This window comes from Perissodus microlepis, chromosome 5, assembly GCF_051167445.1.
Source record: "Perissodus microlepis isolate ML-2025 ecotype Zambia chromosome 5, ASM5116744v1, whole genome shotgun sequence".
Lineage (NCBI taxonomy): Eukaryota > Metazoa > Chordata > Actinopteri > Cichliformes > Cichlidae > Perissodus > Perissodus microlepis.
The window spans coordinates 33,876,261-33,892,624 of NC_140465.1; the positions used below are offsets into that span (position 1 = coordinate 33,876,261).

The 16,364-nt window shown below is 41.3% G+C and overlaps 2 protein-coding genes across 3 annotated transcripts in view; one reads left to right on the forward strand and one right to left on the reverse strand.

The window, feature by feature from the left end:
• Nucleotides 1–1,777: 1,777 nt before the first annotated feature.
• Nucleotides 1,778–7,630, forward strand: LOC146387709 (leucine-rich repeat-containing protein 3-like). Its single transcript, XM_084929539.1, has 2 exons — nt 1,778–2,023; nt 3,923–7,630. The coding sequence occupies exon 2, from the start codon at nt 3,990–3,992 to the stop codon at nt 4,839–4,841; it is 852 nt and encodes a 283-aa protein (XP_084785665.1). The 5' UTR covers nt 1,778–2,023; nt 3,923–3,989; the 3' UTR covers nt 4,842–7,630.
• Nucleotides 7,024–16,364, reverse strand: part of col2a1b (collagen, type II, alpha 1b) — a 47,178-nt gene continuing 37,837 nt past the window's right edge. For both annotated transcript variants that reach the window (XM_084929537.1, XM_084929536.1), the window contains 12 exons: nt 16,026–16,133; nt 14,239–14,346; nt 13,931–13,984; nt 13,387–13,494; nt 12,584–12,637; nt 12,331–12,438; nt 12,131–12,184; nt 11,914–12,021; nt 10,586–10,874; nt 10,129–10,316; nt 9,403–9,645; nt 7,024–9,189 (listed from right to left, as the gene is read on the reverse strand). In XM_084929537.1, coding sequence (XP_084785663.1) covers nt 9,043–9,189; nt 9,403–9,645; nt 10,129–10,316; nt 10,586–10,874; nt 11,914–12,021; nt 12,131–12,184; nt 12,331–12,438; nt 12,584–12,637; nt 13,387–13,494; nt 13,931–13,984; nt 14,239–14,346; nt 16,026–16,133 — 1,569 coding nt within the window. In that variant the 3' untranslated portion in view covers nt 7,024–9,042. The remainder of the gene's footprint in view (nt 9,190–9,402; nt 9,646–10,128; nt 10,317–10,585; nt 10,875–11,913; nt 12,022–12,130; nt 12,185–12,330; nt 12,439–12,583; nt 12,638–13,386; nt 13,495–13,930; nt 13,985–14,238; nt 14,347–16,025; nt 16,134–16,364) is intronic.

The following is a 16,364-nucleotide window of genomic DNA, read 5'->3' on the forward strand; positions in this document are numbered from 1 at the left end:
GTTAGTGGATTTAATCCCGAGAGAATGACAGGCTAGTTACAAGAAATGCTCCACTGCTTTTTCTTTTCTCTCGCTCCCCCTCCTCTCCCTCTCTATACCTAATGGAGAGGTATAGCCACATGAGTTTTGTGGGTTTTATTTTTTTGCCCTTTCTTTTCACAACACAGATAAAGGACAAAAACACGGACTGTGTGCACAGAAAGAGCTAGATTTTTGTTTCTGGCTGGCAGATCTTTTGCACTGCCTCTTTGTGTTTACTAATTTGTGTGGTTTGCTCAGTTTTCCCCTCTGAGGACAACACCCGAGCAAACAGATGATGCCAAACTGTTTCACTTGACTGCAGTGATGGTTTTCCTTGGAGTTCATATTGTCAGTGTTGTCATCATCGCGCTGCTCAGAGGCATGCGCATCCTTTAAAAGATCTTCATCTGATATTGTACAAATAGACCCTCCATAGCCTTCTCCCCATGTGGTACAGCTTTTATTTTTCTTCCTGCAAATTGAACTTCGGACCCAAAATCATGCTATTCGCTCTCAGTTCAGGGAGCAAAAATAGACAATGTGCAATACTTTTTTCCTTTCTTTTTTTGAGTAGGAGATTTTTCTATCTGCCACCATGTGCTTTCTCATTATGCACCCCTTTGTCCCTTGTTTTCTATCTGGAAAAACCACAAAACTCAGCCTGTCTGCCGCATCATGTCTGGCAAACATGGAAACAATCACCCATCAAGGGCAAAACATTCACAAGTATTCAGCTGGAATGTGGGGGCAAAAAAAAGGCATTATACTTGGAGCGTTCTGTATTTGTCAGGAGTGGGAATGTCATAGATTTAGCAGGAGCAGGACGGGCTGTAGAGGCAGAGGAGGGATACGAGGTGTCATCATGGCTGTCAGACCCATCCTTTCCCCCCTGAGGGCTCTGCTGTACATGGGCAGATATTCTTGCTGCTTACAATAGAAAATCAGAGACGGAGCAGGTCACTCATCCCGAGAGTGCGCCTGCTCTCTGCATACATTCTCTGTTTTCTGCTGTTTTGTCTCCCGGTCTGATGGTGTTTCCATGTCATTTATATGGAAATTCAAAATGTCAAGGCTGCCATATGTTCTGCTGCTCCTTTGTAGGTCCATGCTTATGTTTCCCTGCGTGTCCAAGTCAGTCTTCATTTTCAGCTTGATCCACTCTCTGTGTCTGCACACTGTGACAAATGAAGTCTCTTTCTACTTGACCTCCACTACTAAGCGTTGACAAAACAGGAGTGATTAGAAGAATCGCATTTTCCCTTTAATGCTGTTTTGCTTTCAGCTCTATCAGTCAGGACTCCTGTTTATCTAACTGTGAACAGCTGCAGGTAGGACTCCAGCCTGACAGCTTTTGTAAATAGTCCGCTCAGCTTTGCGGGTGATATAGGCTATTTATTATTTCGCATGCTATATCAAACAATGATTAGGCTTTTTTTTTTTTTTTGCTTACTTAAAATGAATAAATAAATTACTAATCTATGTGTAACTGTGCGCATGGCTGGGTTTCAATCTGATTCTGCTGGAAAAATGGTTGGAAGAATCTAATTATATCTATAGGTTAATTAAGTTAACCAGCGTCTTCTCAGAAAGCTGAGATTGATTCCAGCTCTAGTGAGGGACAGAAGAAGTGGAGGGCACACCTCCCGCGTTTGTTTTCGTCTCACGCGCGCACACGCACACACATATACAAGCGCGCGCGCACAAGCAGATACAGAGGGAGGGAGAGAGTTTGCCCCACGTCTTTATCGCTATAACTACCCTCCACTAGTGAGACAGTCAGTGATGGAGCCTTCCGCAGGGGACAGACCGCCACGCGCTCTCAGGTGATTCTCTGTCTGTCTTTCTTTTTCTGCCTTTTTGGGAAATTTGTCAACTCTGAGGAAGAGGATGATGATGATGATGTTCATCCAGTCTGTGGGAAGAAAAACTACAAACGGAGTCTAAATAAAACACATCATCACCCGCCGCGTGGATCCAAACTTCACCAGAACAGGTTTTACAGGTGAGTTTATTTATGTTCACTTGGAAAAACGAGCCCTAACATTCAGATCCTTCGCGAATTTCTCTCTCTTTTTAAAATAAATAAATAAATGCATTAACTTTAGCCTAATAAGGCAAGCGGAGAAAAAAGCTGTAGGCTACATAAAATTTAAGTAACTTCATTTTTATCGCACAAAAGTTTCAAAATGATACAGAAAAATCACATTTAGTGTCACCAAACGGAAAGCGCTGTTTTGTGGACGCCCTTTGCTTCGGGTAGACTGGTTGACCTGTTTCACGCAGATTAATGTCATCTAAGGTCTGCATGAAATTTCACCGGCATCGTTATCATGTCGGTGCAGGTTCATTTAGTCAAAAACTATGTTGGGTGCAGGAAATTCCGAGAATGTCTTTTCTATTTCGGATTAAATGCCTTTTAAAATTAGGACGGGATATTAGAAAAAAAATAATTGGAAACTGCAGTCACCAGCTGTAACCACAGCTGTATTTGCTTTGGGAGTCTCCCCACCCCGGTCTTTCTCAATCCCATTCTTATTAATGCAGCAGATGATTATTTTTGCTAATTGGGGATTTGCATGCATCTGCATTCAGTATGTTAATAACGGACCGTTCAGTGCTGAGCCAAATCCTCTGCACAGTTTATAAGGCACAGAGGGCAGCTTGATGGACATCAGAGGGCTGTCACCCAGTCACCTTCAGGCATATCATCCAAATCTAGGCCGCTTGAGTCTGGCGTTGAAACCCTCAGCCCTGCTGTCAGGACAATAGAGACACATGACAGTTTTTATTCTATTATGAAAATGGGGAGAAAGCGGAGGGTGCTTGACATTTTAAGAGGATAGTCTTTTAATCAATTTCAAGGAGTGTTTTGTGATTTCTGTCTGGGAACAAGAACATCATATGGCCATGCTTGTGTCAACAAAACAAGAACAGGCTGCCCTCACACCACCTACAGACCCACATGGTTTTATTTATTTGTTTTAAAGAAAGGGAAAAAAACCCATATTTAAAGTAGAGTCCCAGTTGGTTTTGCTCATGTTGCTTTTTTTAAACTTTTGCCTCTAAACTGTGGGAGAAGCGAGCAGATGCTAACACCCAGACTGCTGCTGGGTTATTTTTTTCCAGCCCTGTCACTTATTGACACTGTGGGACTCGGGCAGGATTAATGTTCATGCAGTTAATAGTGCAGCAGGCAATGCTTGGGCTTATCGATCCAACCCCTTTCTAACCTACATCCTACAATACACATCTCCTCTACCTCACCCTTGGAAGATGATTAAGGGGATATGGCATCATGGGGAAATAAATACAGGGATAAATGAGATGAACATGTATTGATGGGTGTAATGTAATGCTTTCCTTCTCATCTTAAACTTGTTATTCTGGAGGAGCACAACAGGAGAGGAATGGGAGGGTTTAAGATGATCTTTTATAATGATTTACGTCCCTTTAATGCAGAAGAGAGGATTTTTAACCCTATTAGATCACTTAAACTGTCATTACGGCTTGGACTGTGATTCGTGAGGGAATCACTGCAATAAAACTTGCTGATGGTTCCACTGAAAGTCCAGTTTCATTTCAGAGTTATTAACAAACATTTCTCTTCGATATGCATGACAAGGGGTGATTTTCTAGCAGAGAAACTGTCCTCTTACATGTTTGAGTCCATTTGTATTACATGCCTCTCCATACAGGAGGGCTTTCGTGGAATAAGCCGCGTTTAAGCTCATTCACTGTCTGTCTCTTTAGCCACTGACCTTTTTTCTGCCCCTCCTCCCAAAACATCATAATCTCCCCTTGTGAGCATTTGTTGTGATTGCATGTGTTTGCAGATTAAGTAAAGAGAGAGAGAGAGAGAGTCTTCATTTCCAAACTGACCTCTTTTCTCTCAATCTGTCAGATTCTCCCGGCACAACAGTGTGCGGCTAACTGGGACTTGGTGTGTGTCAGGAGGCTATGGTGAGGCCATGTGCACGGGCTGGTGTGAGGCGAGATGTAACAGCCTCAGTGGAGGAAGACGTAAAGGACTGGATCTTCACTCATGGCTGCGTGTGTCACTCCTGTTCTTGGCTCTGTGGGGCCAAGTGTTCCCACAGTGCCCGGACAGCTGCCACTGTGCCTGGGACACGGCCACGGTGTTGTGCTCGGATGCCGGGCTGCGGGAGATCCCAGAGGGGATCCCACCAGAAACTGTCTCCCTCCACCTGGAGCGCAATTACATACGGAACATCCCAGAGAGTGCCTTCAGTAACCTGGTCCGCTTGCGGGACCTGTACCTGTCCCACAACCACATCGACTCGCTTGCCTCTGGGGCCCTGCAACATCTGGGGCCCGAGCTACGCCTGCTGGACCTCTCACATAACCAGCTGAGGCACGTCAGCAAGGAGGAGTTTGGTTCCACTCGTGCAAAGACACGTCTTTACCACAATCCCTGGCACTGTGACTGCACACTCCAGGAGCTGATGGAGACTCTGAACCTGGAGCCTGAGACAGTGAATGGGATAATATGTGAGAGCTCTGTGCGGGGGGTGGGTGAGGGGAGCAGGTGGGAGGATCCGGGGTCACTGGGCGAGCACGCAGGCCAACCGCTGGTTAAACTGCTGGACTCTGGGGTGAATTTCTGCAGTCTGCAGAGGAAGACCACTGATGTAGCCATGCTGGTGACCATGTTTGTGTGGTTCTTCATGGTCATTGTGTATGTAGTGTACTATGTGAGGCAGAACCAAGCCGAGGCTCGCAGACATTTGGAGTACCTGAAGAGTTTACCCAGCCCACGCAAGACCCCTACTGAGACAGATACTCTCAGTACTGGTTTCTAAACTCCTGCTCAGCTGAAATTTAAATGAAAATGTTATTTTTACCAACCTTGACTTTGAAATTCTGTGTGGAGTTATGGAGAAAACCAGCAGTGGAAGATGCACACACAGAGGAAACGCAGCTCCCGAACACCCTGCAAATGTCTTCATATTTCCTTTCCCATCATATTTGTTGCTAATTGTGGACAAAACAAATACTTGCTTAGTCATCGCACCATCTCTACTGAGAGAAAATTTAAAAATCCCTAAAAGTACAAAGTGAAAGTGTAACATGTAAGACATTTTCTTGCACCCCCTCTTTTATCCTCCCACCATGCTTCATACTGTGTTCTTTTATCTCAAATTAAGCTCTAATTAGGAGTCGTTGACCAACTGACCCTTAATGAACTACTGAAAGGCACTAATCAGCTGGAGTGTTTATCAGGTCGAGGACAGTGTGCAAACGCTAATGTGTGTCATCTTATAATTGCTTGTCTAATATGTGTGCGTACGTGTACACGTGCATTTTTGTGCATAGCTGTGGCCGTTTTTACTTTGATATTATTGATTTTGCACAGATATAATTTAAGCCTTTTTCAATATATCAGCACTGAGCCAGTGTTTATGTGTCAGTGGAAAGCCTCTGATCTAAATTTTCTCTAAGGAATCCATTAGAGCTGGAGGTGAACTATTCTGTGTCCGTTTAGTATACATACCCAGTATCGCCTGGTGTACAGAGAGTCCAAATCAATTTAGAAAACAATTATTAATACACATATTTATCCAGAGAGGAGCTGGTAGAAAACCTCGAGTCCTGATTATTTGGGGCTGCATTTCTTTTTCTTTTCCACAACCCTATCCCAATCGATTTTCTTTTAAAAGGCAGTGTGAAAATAAGCAAAACACTTTGATAATAAATTGCTTTGATTAGAACACGACAGATTGTAGTGTTACAATTAATGCTATTCCTGTAGGTGTACCGCAGGTGCACTGAATCCTCAGCCTAGCTTTTTGCACGCATGCAGAACAAACCCTGCCTGGATAAACATCCACATTTCACCCAGTATCACATGATTTAATTGAATTCAGATTTACTGTGGTAATATGTTAGCATTCTGTGAGGAGATGGTGTGCAATGTGATTTAATAAATCTGGATTTGTCATCCTTCACTGTTGCATTAGAGACTGTAAAAAGCCCTATTTTCAGTTTGCTAGTCAACCTCTTTAAAACGTGTCTCCATACTGGAGTGTGGGATCATAAATGGTGAAAAGTAAGCTTGTTATTTACGGCATAATTTTAGCTTTCACTCTCATTGTATTCAAACACACACACAAAAAAGACTTTGGAAACAAGGGCAACAATGCAACCCAGTCAGCAATGATTTCCTTTGAATGGTTTAATGGGAACAGCTAGTTTATAACATGTTTTTATAGGTATGTGAGCCACACAGATCTTCAGATCAATTTGTAATAATTATGACTTAAAAAAAAATCTCTTTGGACCAAATACCTGTTGGTCCATTCTAGAACTAAGTTATGGTTATGGTAAACTACTAATACCAGTATGTTAGCACTGTCATTGTGAGGATGTTGGTAGGATTTAGCTCAGAGCACAGTGCTGAGGGGCCATACAGTGTCATAGAGCTGCTAGCATGGCTTCTTTTTTCATGTATCATCCGTATGTGATTGATTAAAGTGTACAAATGTCTATGTGGTCATTATATACAATAAAATATTATCTTATCTAAAAGCTGGGTTGGTAAAGTGGGAAGAGCCGAGACACACGCTGGAATAGGTCAACATTTAATGTGTTATATTGATAAGTGTGGTTTGTTTACTTTGGACCCACAGAGAGAGATTCTGGTTCAGGTCTGCGCTGTTCCCATGCTGTCAGAACTAGAGTCAGTTATTGATATTGTTACGATCTGTGTGTGAAACCAGTCTTGTTGGTAAACCGCAGGCAAGAAGAAGACGAGAATAAAACGGTGGACGCTCGTTATGTGACTTAAAAAGCAAAACTGCCTGTGAATAAACTGTATGTGTAACCGTACATACTCTGAATATTTCTTGAACGTTAGCTGTTTGTCATAAATCCTACATCTAGTGTTGATGTGCCTGAGCTCAGTTTCATATCTTTATAATAATGCTCCTGGTCTCTCCAGTGATGATTGTAACAACCCCAAAAATCAAAGGTTTTTTCCTGTAGGTTTTTGTTATTATTATTATTATTGATGATGTATTTCCATCCCAGTGATTTGTTTTCTTGTCTGTTTGTTCACCCAAAAATATCCAAACAAGGGTAAACTCATATTGGAAAGTATTACATTCAATAATAAATGAGCCATGAAAAGCGACGTTGGGGGAAAAACAGAAAAAAAAAATACAAATAAAACAAACATTGCTCTACTTTGTTTATAGAAATGCTTCTTGATTTATTTCTACTGAAGATAGAAAAATGCAATTAGAAGAATAGAAATGAAGTACAGAAAGACAAATCACAGTATGAGCTGATCGTAGTTGGCAGTGTTTCCCATTTCTACTTTACTGTGCATGAAAAGTGAAGGAAACGATTGGAAAACCATCACAGGTACGTTTTTTTTTCCATCATCAGTCAAGGCAAAATTAAACCATATCCATCACTGCTCTTCCCTGGAAATACATCCAGATATTGGCACAGAAACATAAAATGGAAGCAGGGCAGATATGATACGTTGTCTTTTTTATTTATGTTTTAATGTTTTTTTAAGGACGAGATATTTCATCACCGGGGAGAACAAAACGGAACATAAATAAAACGCAACTTCAGCCTGTGACTTGGTTTTGTCTTTTATTTCCAATTTACATTAATTAAAACGTAACAAAAACAAGTCATGATCATAATAATATAATAATGCTATTATTATTAATAATAATATTATTATTAATAATAGAAAATATACACAACCTCACACAAATGGACCCTCTGGCTGGCTGTAGGACCGGAGCAACAAAGTCAAACACGCTTTACATCGTGAGTGCGAAGCAGAGGGCGCGTGCTGTGAGGAGACTGAAGGCAGGAAGCAGAGAGGGATGAAGGTCAGAGCGGGTGGGGGGCAGCAGACTGGGCTTTAATGATCAAATTTTCAAATCTTCAACATGTTGGTCACACAGATGTAAAGATTTGGGGTGGAAAAGGCCTCAGTTTCAACTTGTCAAGATCTTCTTTTTTTTAGCGTGAGGTAGCTTTAACATACCAAAAAAAATGTTAGGAAAAGAAAAAGAAAACAATTTTTAAAGAAATGAACATGACTTGATTGTAAAAATTTACGAGGGGGCCATATTTGTTTATGTACGAAGGCTCGAAGCAAAGAGGAGGGGGGGGGCAAGCCGGGACTTTTATCACCCTGAAATCCAAAATCCTGGGCGACATGCTCTCTCTGAGAAACTGTATATATATGTATACACACATATACATATATATACATATATACAGGTCACTAAATGTGAGTATCTGGCTGATAAAAAATACAAACTGTTTTACAACAATAGCACCATTGACTTTATTTATAATACACAGTAACTTTTGACACACTGTGGCAGTAGAAATAGGAACACCTGCACTTTCTTTGCAGCTTGATTGTTGTTGTTTCATTCTTTAGTGGATATTGTACAGGAGCGATGGGATGGTTAGAAAAGAGGAGGAAGTACGAGAGAGAGTTGGTGGAAATTATTTGTGTGTAAGCCACTTTTCAATACTTAGCAACAAACTCAGTCCTGTCACACCAGGGATCTCAACCTAAACAATAAATAAATAACACCAACACATTGTTCTCTCTCCAATTCCTACGTATGCTCCTGTACTCTCCTCATACTTCCTCCTTCTTGTTCACGAATATGCAAAAGACTAGTTGGCGGGGAGGGGGAAGGGGTGGAGGTGGGGAGGTAGCATTTTTGGAGAAAACAGGCAGTCTGTGGTTTGGGGTGGGCAGGGGCGAGTTGACTGGAGGCAATGCTGGATGAATCACAAATGACAGGTGCTGGTGCCATTCAGTGCAGATATCCTATGGAGTTCAACTTGGAAAAGCACTTTCTACTAAGAAAAAAAGTCCCATTTAAAAAAAAAAGTGTCTTGATTTTTCTTTTTTTCTCTTCCTCGCCTCCTTTATCTGAGGTGTGTTCCTCTTTCATGTTATTTTCTTTTTCAAATCTCCACTTCTTTTTTCTCGTTAATTTGATCCCTCGTTCTTTACAAGAAGCAGACCGGCCCGACATCGACTCCAAACTCCTGGTCTGCTCCACCGATATCCATGGGTGCAATGTCCAGGATGGGCAGACGAGAGGTCTTCTGTGATCTGTATTCAATCACCGTCTTGCCCCATTTTCCTGTGTGTCTCTGTAGAGCGAAAACGACAGGTGCAAACAGCTGTTAAACAACCTCTAACTACTCCAGAACTGGAGAGAATGAGATTAGTTTTGTGAGTGGACACAAATTTGTATGAGCTTTATTGTTCTCTCAGCCACTTTTAACAGCCCTCATTACGTTTTTACGATTCACTGACAGTGTGGGTGTAATGTGTATGGATGTCAGCCATATTGCTGGTCTTACCGTGCAGCCATCTTCCAACACAGCGTAGGTGAAGCGGCTGTTGCCCTCGGCTCTGATCTCCACGTCATTGGAGCCCTGCAGCAGCACGGCCTTCTTCAGGTTGCCTGTCGAGCCGTCCATGTAGGCCACGCTGTTCTTACAGTGGTAGGTGATGTTTTGAGAAGCCTCAGTGGACAGCAGTCTCAGGAACGTCATCTGAATGGCGGCAGTGTTGGGCGCCAGGCTGTCATCGCCATAGTTAAACTGCATAGGAATTGAAGGAAGGGAAAGTTAGAATAACAGTTGCAATTGTTTTTATGGTTCAGTTTATACGCATGTGTGTTTTTTTACTGGTTGTTGAGATGATGATTCAGATTTTAAAAACCTTACATACAGGGGCTTTAAGAGGGAGTCATTGATTTTATGTCCTCGCTCAGCCAAAATGTGCTTTTTATTCTTCTGCTAAAGTTTATTTATAAGGTTTCTTCTTGAGACCAAGATGCTTTTTAACTTCGCTTTAAGTAAGACTCGTATAGACTTAAGAGAAAACGATGGAAAAGGCATTGCTCACCGTGCAGCAGAATCCATAGACGTGTCAATCAATGATCAATACTTATGCTGAACTGCCGACCTGCCTCCACTGTTTTCATATCATTGACTTTTTAAAATAGTTTAACATGTGCATAGCAGTGAATCCGCTTCCCGTTTCACAGGCACAGAGAATTTAAAAATGTTGATGCAACTTACATGGAATCCTCCATTCATGCTTTCTCCGAACCAGACATGTTTGCGGTCCTTGCTCTTGCTGGTCCACCAGTTCTTGCGAGGGATGCTGGAAGGCTTGGGGTGGACGCAGGACTCCCCTGTCTCCATGTTGCAGAAGACCTTAATAGCATCTACGGTGCAGCCTTGATTGGGATCAATCCAGTACTCTCCTGCAGATGGAAAAAGATAGGAACATGGGAGCGCATCATTCTCGGTCTTTGGTAAATTAAAAATCTGATAATACTTGGAAATTTATTGTATAATGTTTTGTTTTTCTAATATTGAAAAAACAGACTAAATCAGCTCAATCCAAACACTCCCCAACTGCAAAACCTTAGCTAATACAAACCTTGACTTCACTAAATTGAGATGGCAAAAAATTCCTGTCTGCTTTCTCATCTCACCCCAAATTTAACCAATTCCCCTCGGTGTCACTCACCACTCTTCCAGTCAGGGTGGCACAGTTTCAGGTCTCTGCAGGTGCGAGCAGGGTTTTTCTTGGATCCCTCAGGGCTGCGGATGTTCTCAATCTGGTTGTTGAGAGATTTGAGAGTGGCGTCGACCTCAGCATCATGCTGTCGGAGATTTCCAGAAGCCTGGTCGGCTCTCATGTACCTGAGAGGATCGGGGCCTTTCTCAGTCTGACCCAGACCAGCGAAGGCAGACATATCAATGCCAGGGCCCGGGGGACCAGGAGGACCAGGGGGTCCGGGGTTTCCAGGAGGACCCTGAGAGAAAAGAATAAAAACGGGAGGGTTATATACTTCTTTTTTTTTTTTTTGTTGAGTCTTGCAATCATTGCACTTCTGCATTATTTTGCCCTTTTCTGTCAAACCCGTCAAGCCTCTCTTCCTGATGGGTTTAGGAAATCCTCTACAATCTGTTCTTGTATCTCATTTCTATTAACTTGTCTGAGACTTCACTCCCACTTTCAGCATCCACGTAGTAAGCGAGTTATTCATTTCCACTCATACTCACATTTAATTTGACCTTTGCTGAATTTTTCCTCCCTGTTTTTCAGTCCATTAATTGCCACTTAATTTGTCCATTTCTTGTTGCAGTGGACCTACAATTCCTGCTTCAATATGAAATTATGAAATCCAGACAAAGTTTCTGCAGCTCCTACACCATAAGTGTGCCCTCCTTACAGACTGACTTTACGTCTTCTACTTATATCTTTAATAAGGACAACAAATTTGCTATAATCTGGTATAATAATAAAAAACAAACATTAAAAAAACTTATTTCATTTATATCCACTTAATTTTGCCCCCATGTAGACATTATGTTTCTTCCTTTTTATAATATTTTGCTGCTACTCTTTGTACCAATTAAATAAAACGTGTTAATTTATATAATGGTTTTGATTTAAATTTAACCCCCCCCCCCCCCGACTAATAGTGTTTTTTCTTTTCCGACAGGGACAGAGAGGAAGGATCGTGTCATGACTGACTGTGATGTAAATCAGCGAATAATGTTCTACGAAATTATTTGCGCAAATGTTCAACTCACATCACACAACTAAACACCTCAGATCTCGCACTCATGATGTCATGAGGTCGTGACAGTCGTGCACAGTTTCCAATCTTGTCCCATTCTTGTTTTTTCAATTCTTGAAAACAACTTTGGCATTCTCATGTATTTAACACAAACCTGTTTTTTGCAGAATGTAGCAAAAAGTAATAAAAAAACTATTAGAAATATGTGACGGAGCAAATTAAAAAAAAAAGAGGAGCATGAATTTAATGAGCACAAAAAAGCACTCACAGCAGGACCGGTCTCTCCACTGCGACCACGGGGTCCAGGGGGTCCAATGGGTCCAGGCAGACCATTTGAACCGTCTTTTCCAGCAGGGCCAACGGGTCCAGGTGGTCCCTGCAGAGACAGTTTGAGACGTTAAGGTCTGAAGATGAAGCATTTAAAGAAGCTAATGGTTTTTCACAGTGACTGCCACTTTTTATTACAGTTGAGTATTTGTACTCACACGTTGTCCAGCAGGTCCAGCAGGTCCAGTAGCACCCTGGTCTCCAGGTTGACCCTAAAGTAGAAGAAATACAGTAAATACCTGAAGCATGATGACAAGAAAACTGCACTATAGCAAAGGCATGAATTAGTTGAAATGACTGAGCTGGTGTACAACAAAGTTCAGGAGGCAGACGTATGTTTACAGTAAGTGATTCTTACTGGAGGTCCGGGGAGACCCTGCAGACCAGTGAAGCCTCGGTGTCCCTTCTGTCCTCTTTCACCAGCTTCTCCTGCCTCGCCTTTGTCACCACGGGGTCCTTGGGGCCCCTGAGAACAAAGCGTGGTAATATGTGTGTGAATTTCAAGAGTTCATTTAAGCCTTGTGGCTAAACCAATTTTCTTTTGTTTATTCAGGCCAGAAATTATTCAAGACTTGGCATGCAGCTTTGTTTCTCTTCAGAAAGAAACATACAGGCATTCCTCGGGCACCAGCAGGTCCTGAAGATCCAGCAGGTCCTTGTGGACCCTGAAGCACAAAAGAAACAAAAGGAATTATGGACCATACGAACACAGTGTTCACATTTTTGAAATAACGATTATTCTAACTTTTAATAATCTGCTAGTAGAAATTTCATTAATAATTACAGTAAGTTTCATTTTCAAGATTTAGCAATTTGTCTTCACTCTGTACTTGTCATTGTGTACTGGCTGTGTACCTCCTTGTTCAACAATATGCTTGTATACCAGTCAAATATGTCTGCGTTTAGGAAGCAAACTGTGATAAAATAGTCTACAATTGTTAACATAGTACACTGACTGAATGTTATGTAAATGAGAAAAGCAAGCACAGAGTTTAATTTTCCTCTTAGACCACAGGTCACTCAGGGATAAAACACTTGAGACATACTCCTCAGCACTCGCTATCAGACAATATGCTAATTTCCAGCGGAGAAAAATCCACCTTATATAAATCTCATAAGCCAGAGGGCCTGGTGGCGCCTGTGTCCGGCAGCCTCGCCTCTGTCAGTGCGCCCCAGGGTGGCTGTGGCTACAATGTAGCTTGCTATCGCCAGTGTGTGAATGTGTGTGTGACTGGGTGAATGACTGAATGTAGTGTAAAGCGCTTTGGGGTCCTATGGACTAGAAAAGCGCTATACAAATGCAGGCCATTTACCATTACCATTTACCATAAGGCCAAACAAACTTTGCTCTTCAGCTGCAGCTTTTCTAGGAACATCCTATTTTAATTTAGCTTGTCTTGGAGGTAATACTCACAGGCTCTCCTCTGTCTCCCTGTTTGCCAGTGGGACCAACTGGGCCAGAAGCACCAGGAGCGCCCGGAGCACCAGGAGCACCAGCAGGACCAGTGTTACCACGCTCACCCTGCAGAGGGAGAGCACAACAGTCAGGGATTTACATGTAACGTAGCATAACTCAATTACTGCTATCTACCTAAGCACAAGGTTTGATAAAAGATGTTAGAACCAGATCGTAAAAATAAAAATTTAATGCACATATACTGTATAAATACATTTTTATAAAACTGTGCACCTCTACAATGAATCATTTGTCGCAGCAGACGAAGAAAACACTGAGTGAATATGATTGTGTTTTAAAAACTATTGCATGTGACTGTGTATTACAGGAGGCTGAATCTATAAAAGCATCTCATCAGGCTTCTGGCAGCAGTTTTGCTTTGCTTCACGCTGCTGCTGTTGTGCAGTCTTACGCCACTATCGTGCAATACTGATTTGAACGTTTCCAAAATATCAATAAGGGTATTAAAAATTGGATGATAAGACCCAGACTTGCTTCTCACCTTATTTCCAGGAGAACCATCTCTACCGGGAGGTCCATCAGATCCAGGGGTGCCCTGTCAGATAATGGAACCAAATCAAATGTTAATAGTTTCCACCAAACCAGATGTCCCCTTAACTGAATACAGCATAATAAACCTGCTCCAATGAGGTGCAATATTAATGTGGTGTAAACACAATGCAAATGTAAACATGACACAACGGCGGTGCATAGTAACGGACTTCACCTGTCGGAGGAAAACAGCTGAGAGCCCTAATGTTGCAGACATGAATCTAATTCACACATGCTGCATGCTAGCTATTCCCTGACCTCTCTGCCAGGCTCTCCAGCAGGTCCAGTCAGTCCAGGTGGTCCAACAGGTCCAGGGGGTCCACGGTCTCCAGGACCACCAGAAGCTCCTTGCTTTCCAGGCTCACCCTGAGGAGAAATGAGAAGACTTTTAACTGACTTCATTCAGTTGTTACCGTTATTATTTATTTGGTCAGATTATTCCCCTACATAGAATATAACATGTTTGATTAATACTGTCATTTTGTGTTAAAAGCTTAGCTTCTGTAAAATTAGGAAAACAAACAATTCTGGGGTCTTGTGGATATAGAAATAATGTCATATTTAATTTGAATATGATTCTGGTCTGTAGTCATTGTCCTTTTTGTCAACCAATCACAGCTTTGTGAATGATCAGAGAGGATTAACTGAGCTTATAAAGTTCCTCCTGGGCCACCTTAAAAACCTGTCAAGATGGTCATTATATACAACTGGGATAAAAGGGTACATTTTTGTACATAGTATGCTTGTGCATATTCCTACAGTACATATCAAAATTTATGAATCATTCATAAATATTATCCTCAGTTTAAAAAAAAAAAAAGTAACTGAATCCACAGTTCGACTTCACTTCTGCTACTAAAATCATTTTCTCTGCTTGAAACATTCCTGGGTGACTTTCCTGGCATCACTGCTGTTTTCTTGGCATCCCTTTCATGCGTACGGATGAATAATTGATGGTGAGGACATGCCCACTGAGATGTTGTAAGTAGAGGACAAGCTCATGTCACGTATCTAATAGTGTGAGACGCAAGAAGGGGAGGCTTCTTGTCACGTGTCATCTTGTGCATCAGATAGACTCACATGGAGAGCAGCCCTAGCTCATGTGAGATTCGATTTGACTGTGACCCAATTAGGGCAGCAGAATGACAGTGGAGCCTGTCTGAAGGCTTTGCACATTCACTCGTACTAAGTGACAAAACAGTAGGCACTCTGCTCTTAAGGCGTCTTCCTGAATATTTATTTTACCACCCTGTTTCTGAAAAAGTTGGGAGGCTGTGCGAAATGTTAAGCGCAATGCAAGGATTTTGAAATGTTTTGCAGGTATGAATGCAATGCACAAAAACAGAATGGAAAGTAGAGATTAGTAGTTACATTTGTTCACATTTTTGTTTTTAAATTGACAGATATTAAGTTGCTTCCAGCAAAGATATGGAAACACCTCAATCTGAGTAACTACAGATACACAAGTGGAAGAAATCCAAATAAGAAAAACACTTCAAATCTATGAGCTCCAACTTTACTGGATTAGAGTTTAAAAACCCCCCAAAACGATTACATAATTACATCACTAACTATTTTCAACACTGATTTTCTTTTCTTAAGTTGTTTTCTTGATCAATCAATTAATGTCAAAATGTCAAAATCCAAAAAAAGGAGAAAATCAATAAAAAAATCAACGGGTAAGAAAACAACCTTCGCTCTCTAGTTTATCTGAAGCATGGAAAATTAATTGTATTACATTATATATCACAAATATTTATATCACAAATGATTTTGCTTATGTCTCATGACTAATACATGAGCTGATATTGTAATTTTATTTCAGCTCTATTACTGTGAATTAAATGTCTACATAACATTTCTACAAAATAGATAACAAACATTTTCAATTTGTAACGTTTGACTCTTGGAAATTATGAGGATCATATTTTAGGATTTATTCTGACATAGTCAGACTAAATAATGTGTCGTTTTATTAAACTAAATAACTGACAGACAATTTGCAAGTTGAATTTTATGAGTGGGTGAGTGGGTATATCACTTACAGAAGGTCCAGGCAGGCCGGGGAAACCTCTCTCGCCACGCTGTCCAGGGAGACCAACAATACCGCGCTGACCAGCCAATCCCTGAGGACCTGAAGGACCAGGCGGGCCCTGAGAGGAGAAAAGTGGCAGAGCGGTGGTTATATAGATTTTTACTATTATTATTATTGTGGGTGGGTATGGATTAATTTAACAACTATCAACAAACAATTTTGATCATAGGTCTCAACAACCAAGAAAATCAGCTGAGAAAAATCAAGAGATTTTACAGTTTATAAATTTAACTTCTAGTTAAAACAAATCTGAAAATCTAAACCTAATCAATAAAAAAAACATCACCCA

What these genes read in the sequence shown, in the direction of transcription:
- LOC146387709 (XM_084929539.1), top strand. Translation starts at nt 3,990, where the DNA reads ATGTGCACGGGCTGGTGTGAGGCGAGATGTAACAGCCTCAGTGGAGGA.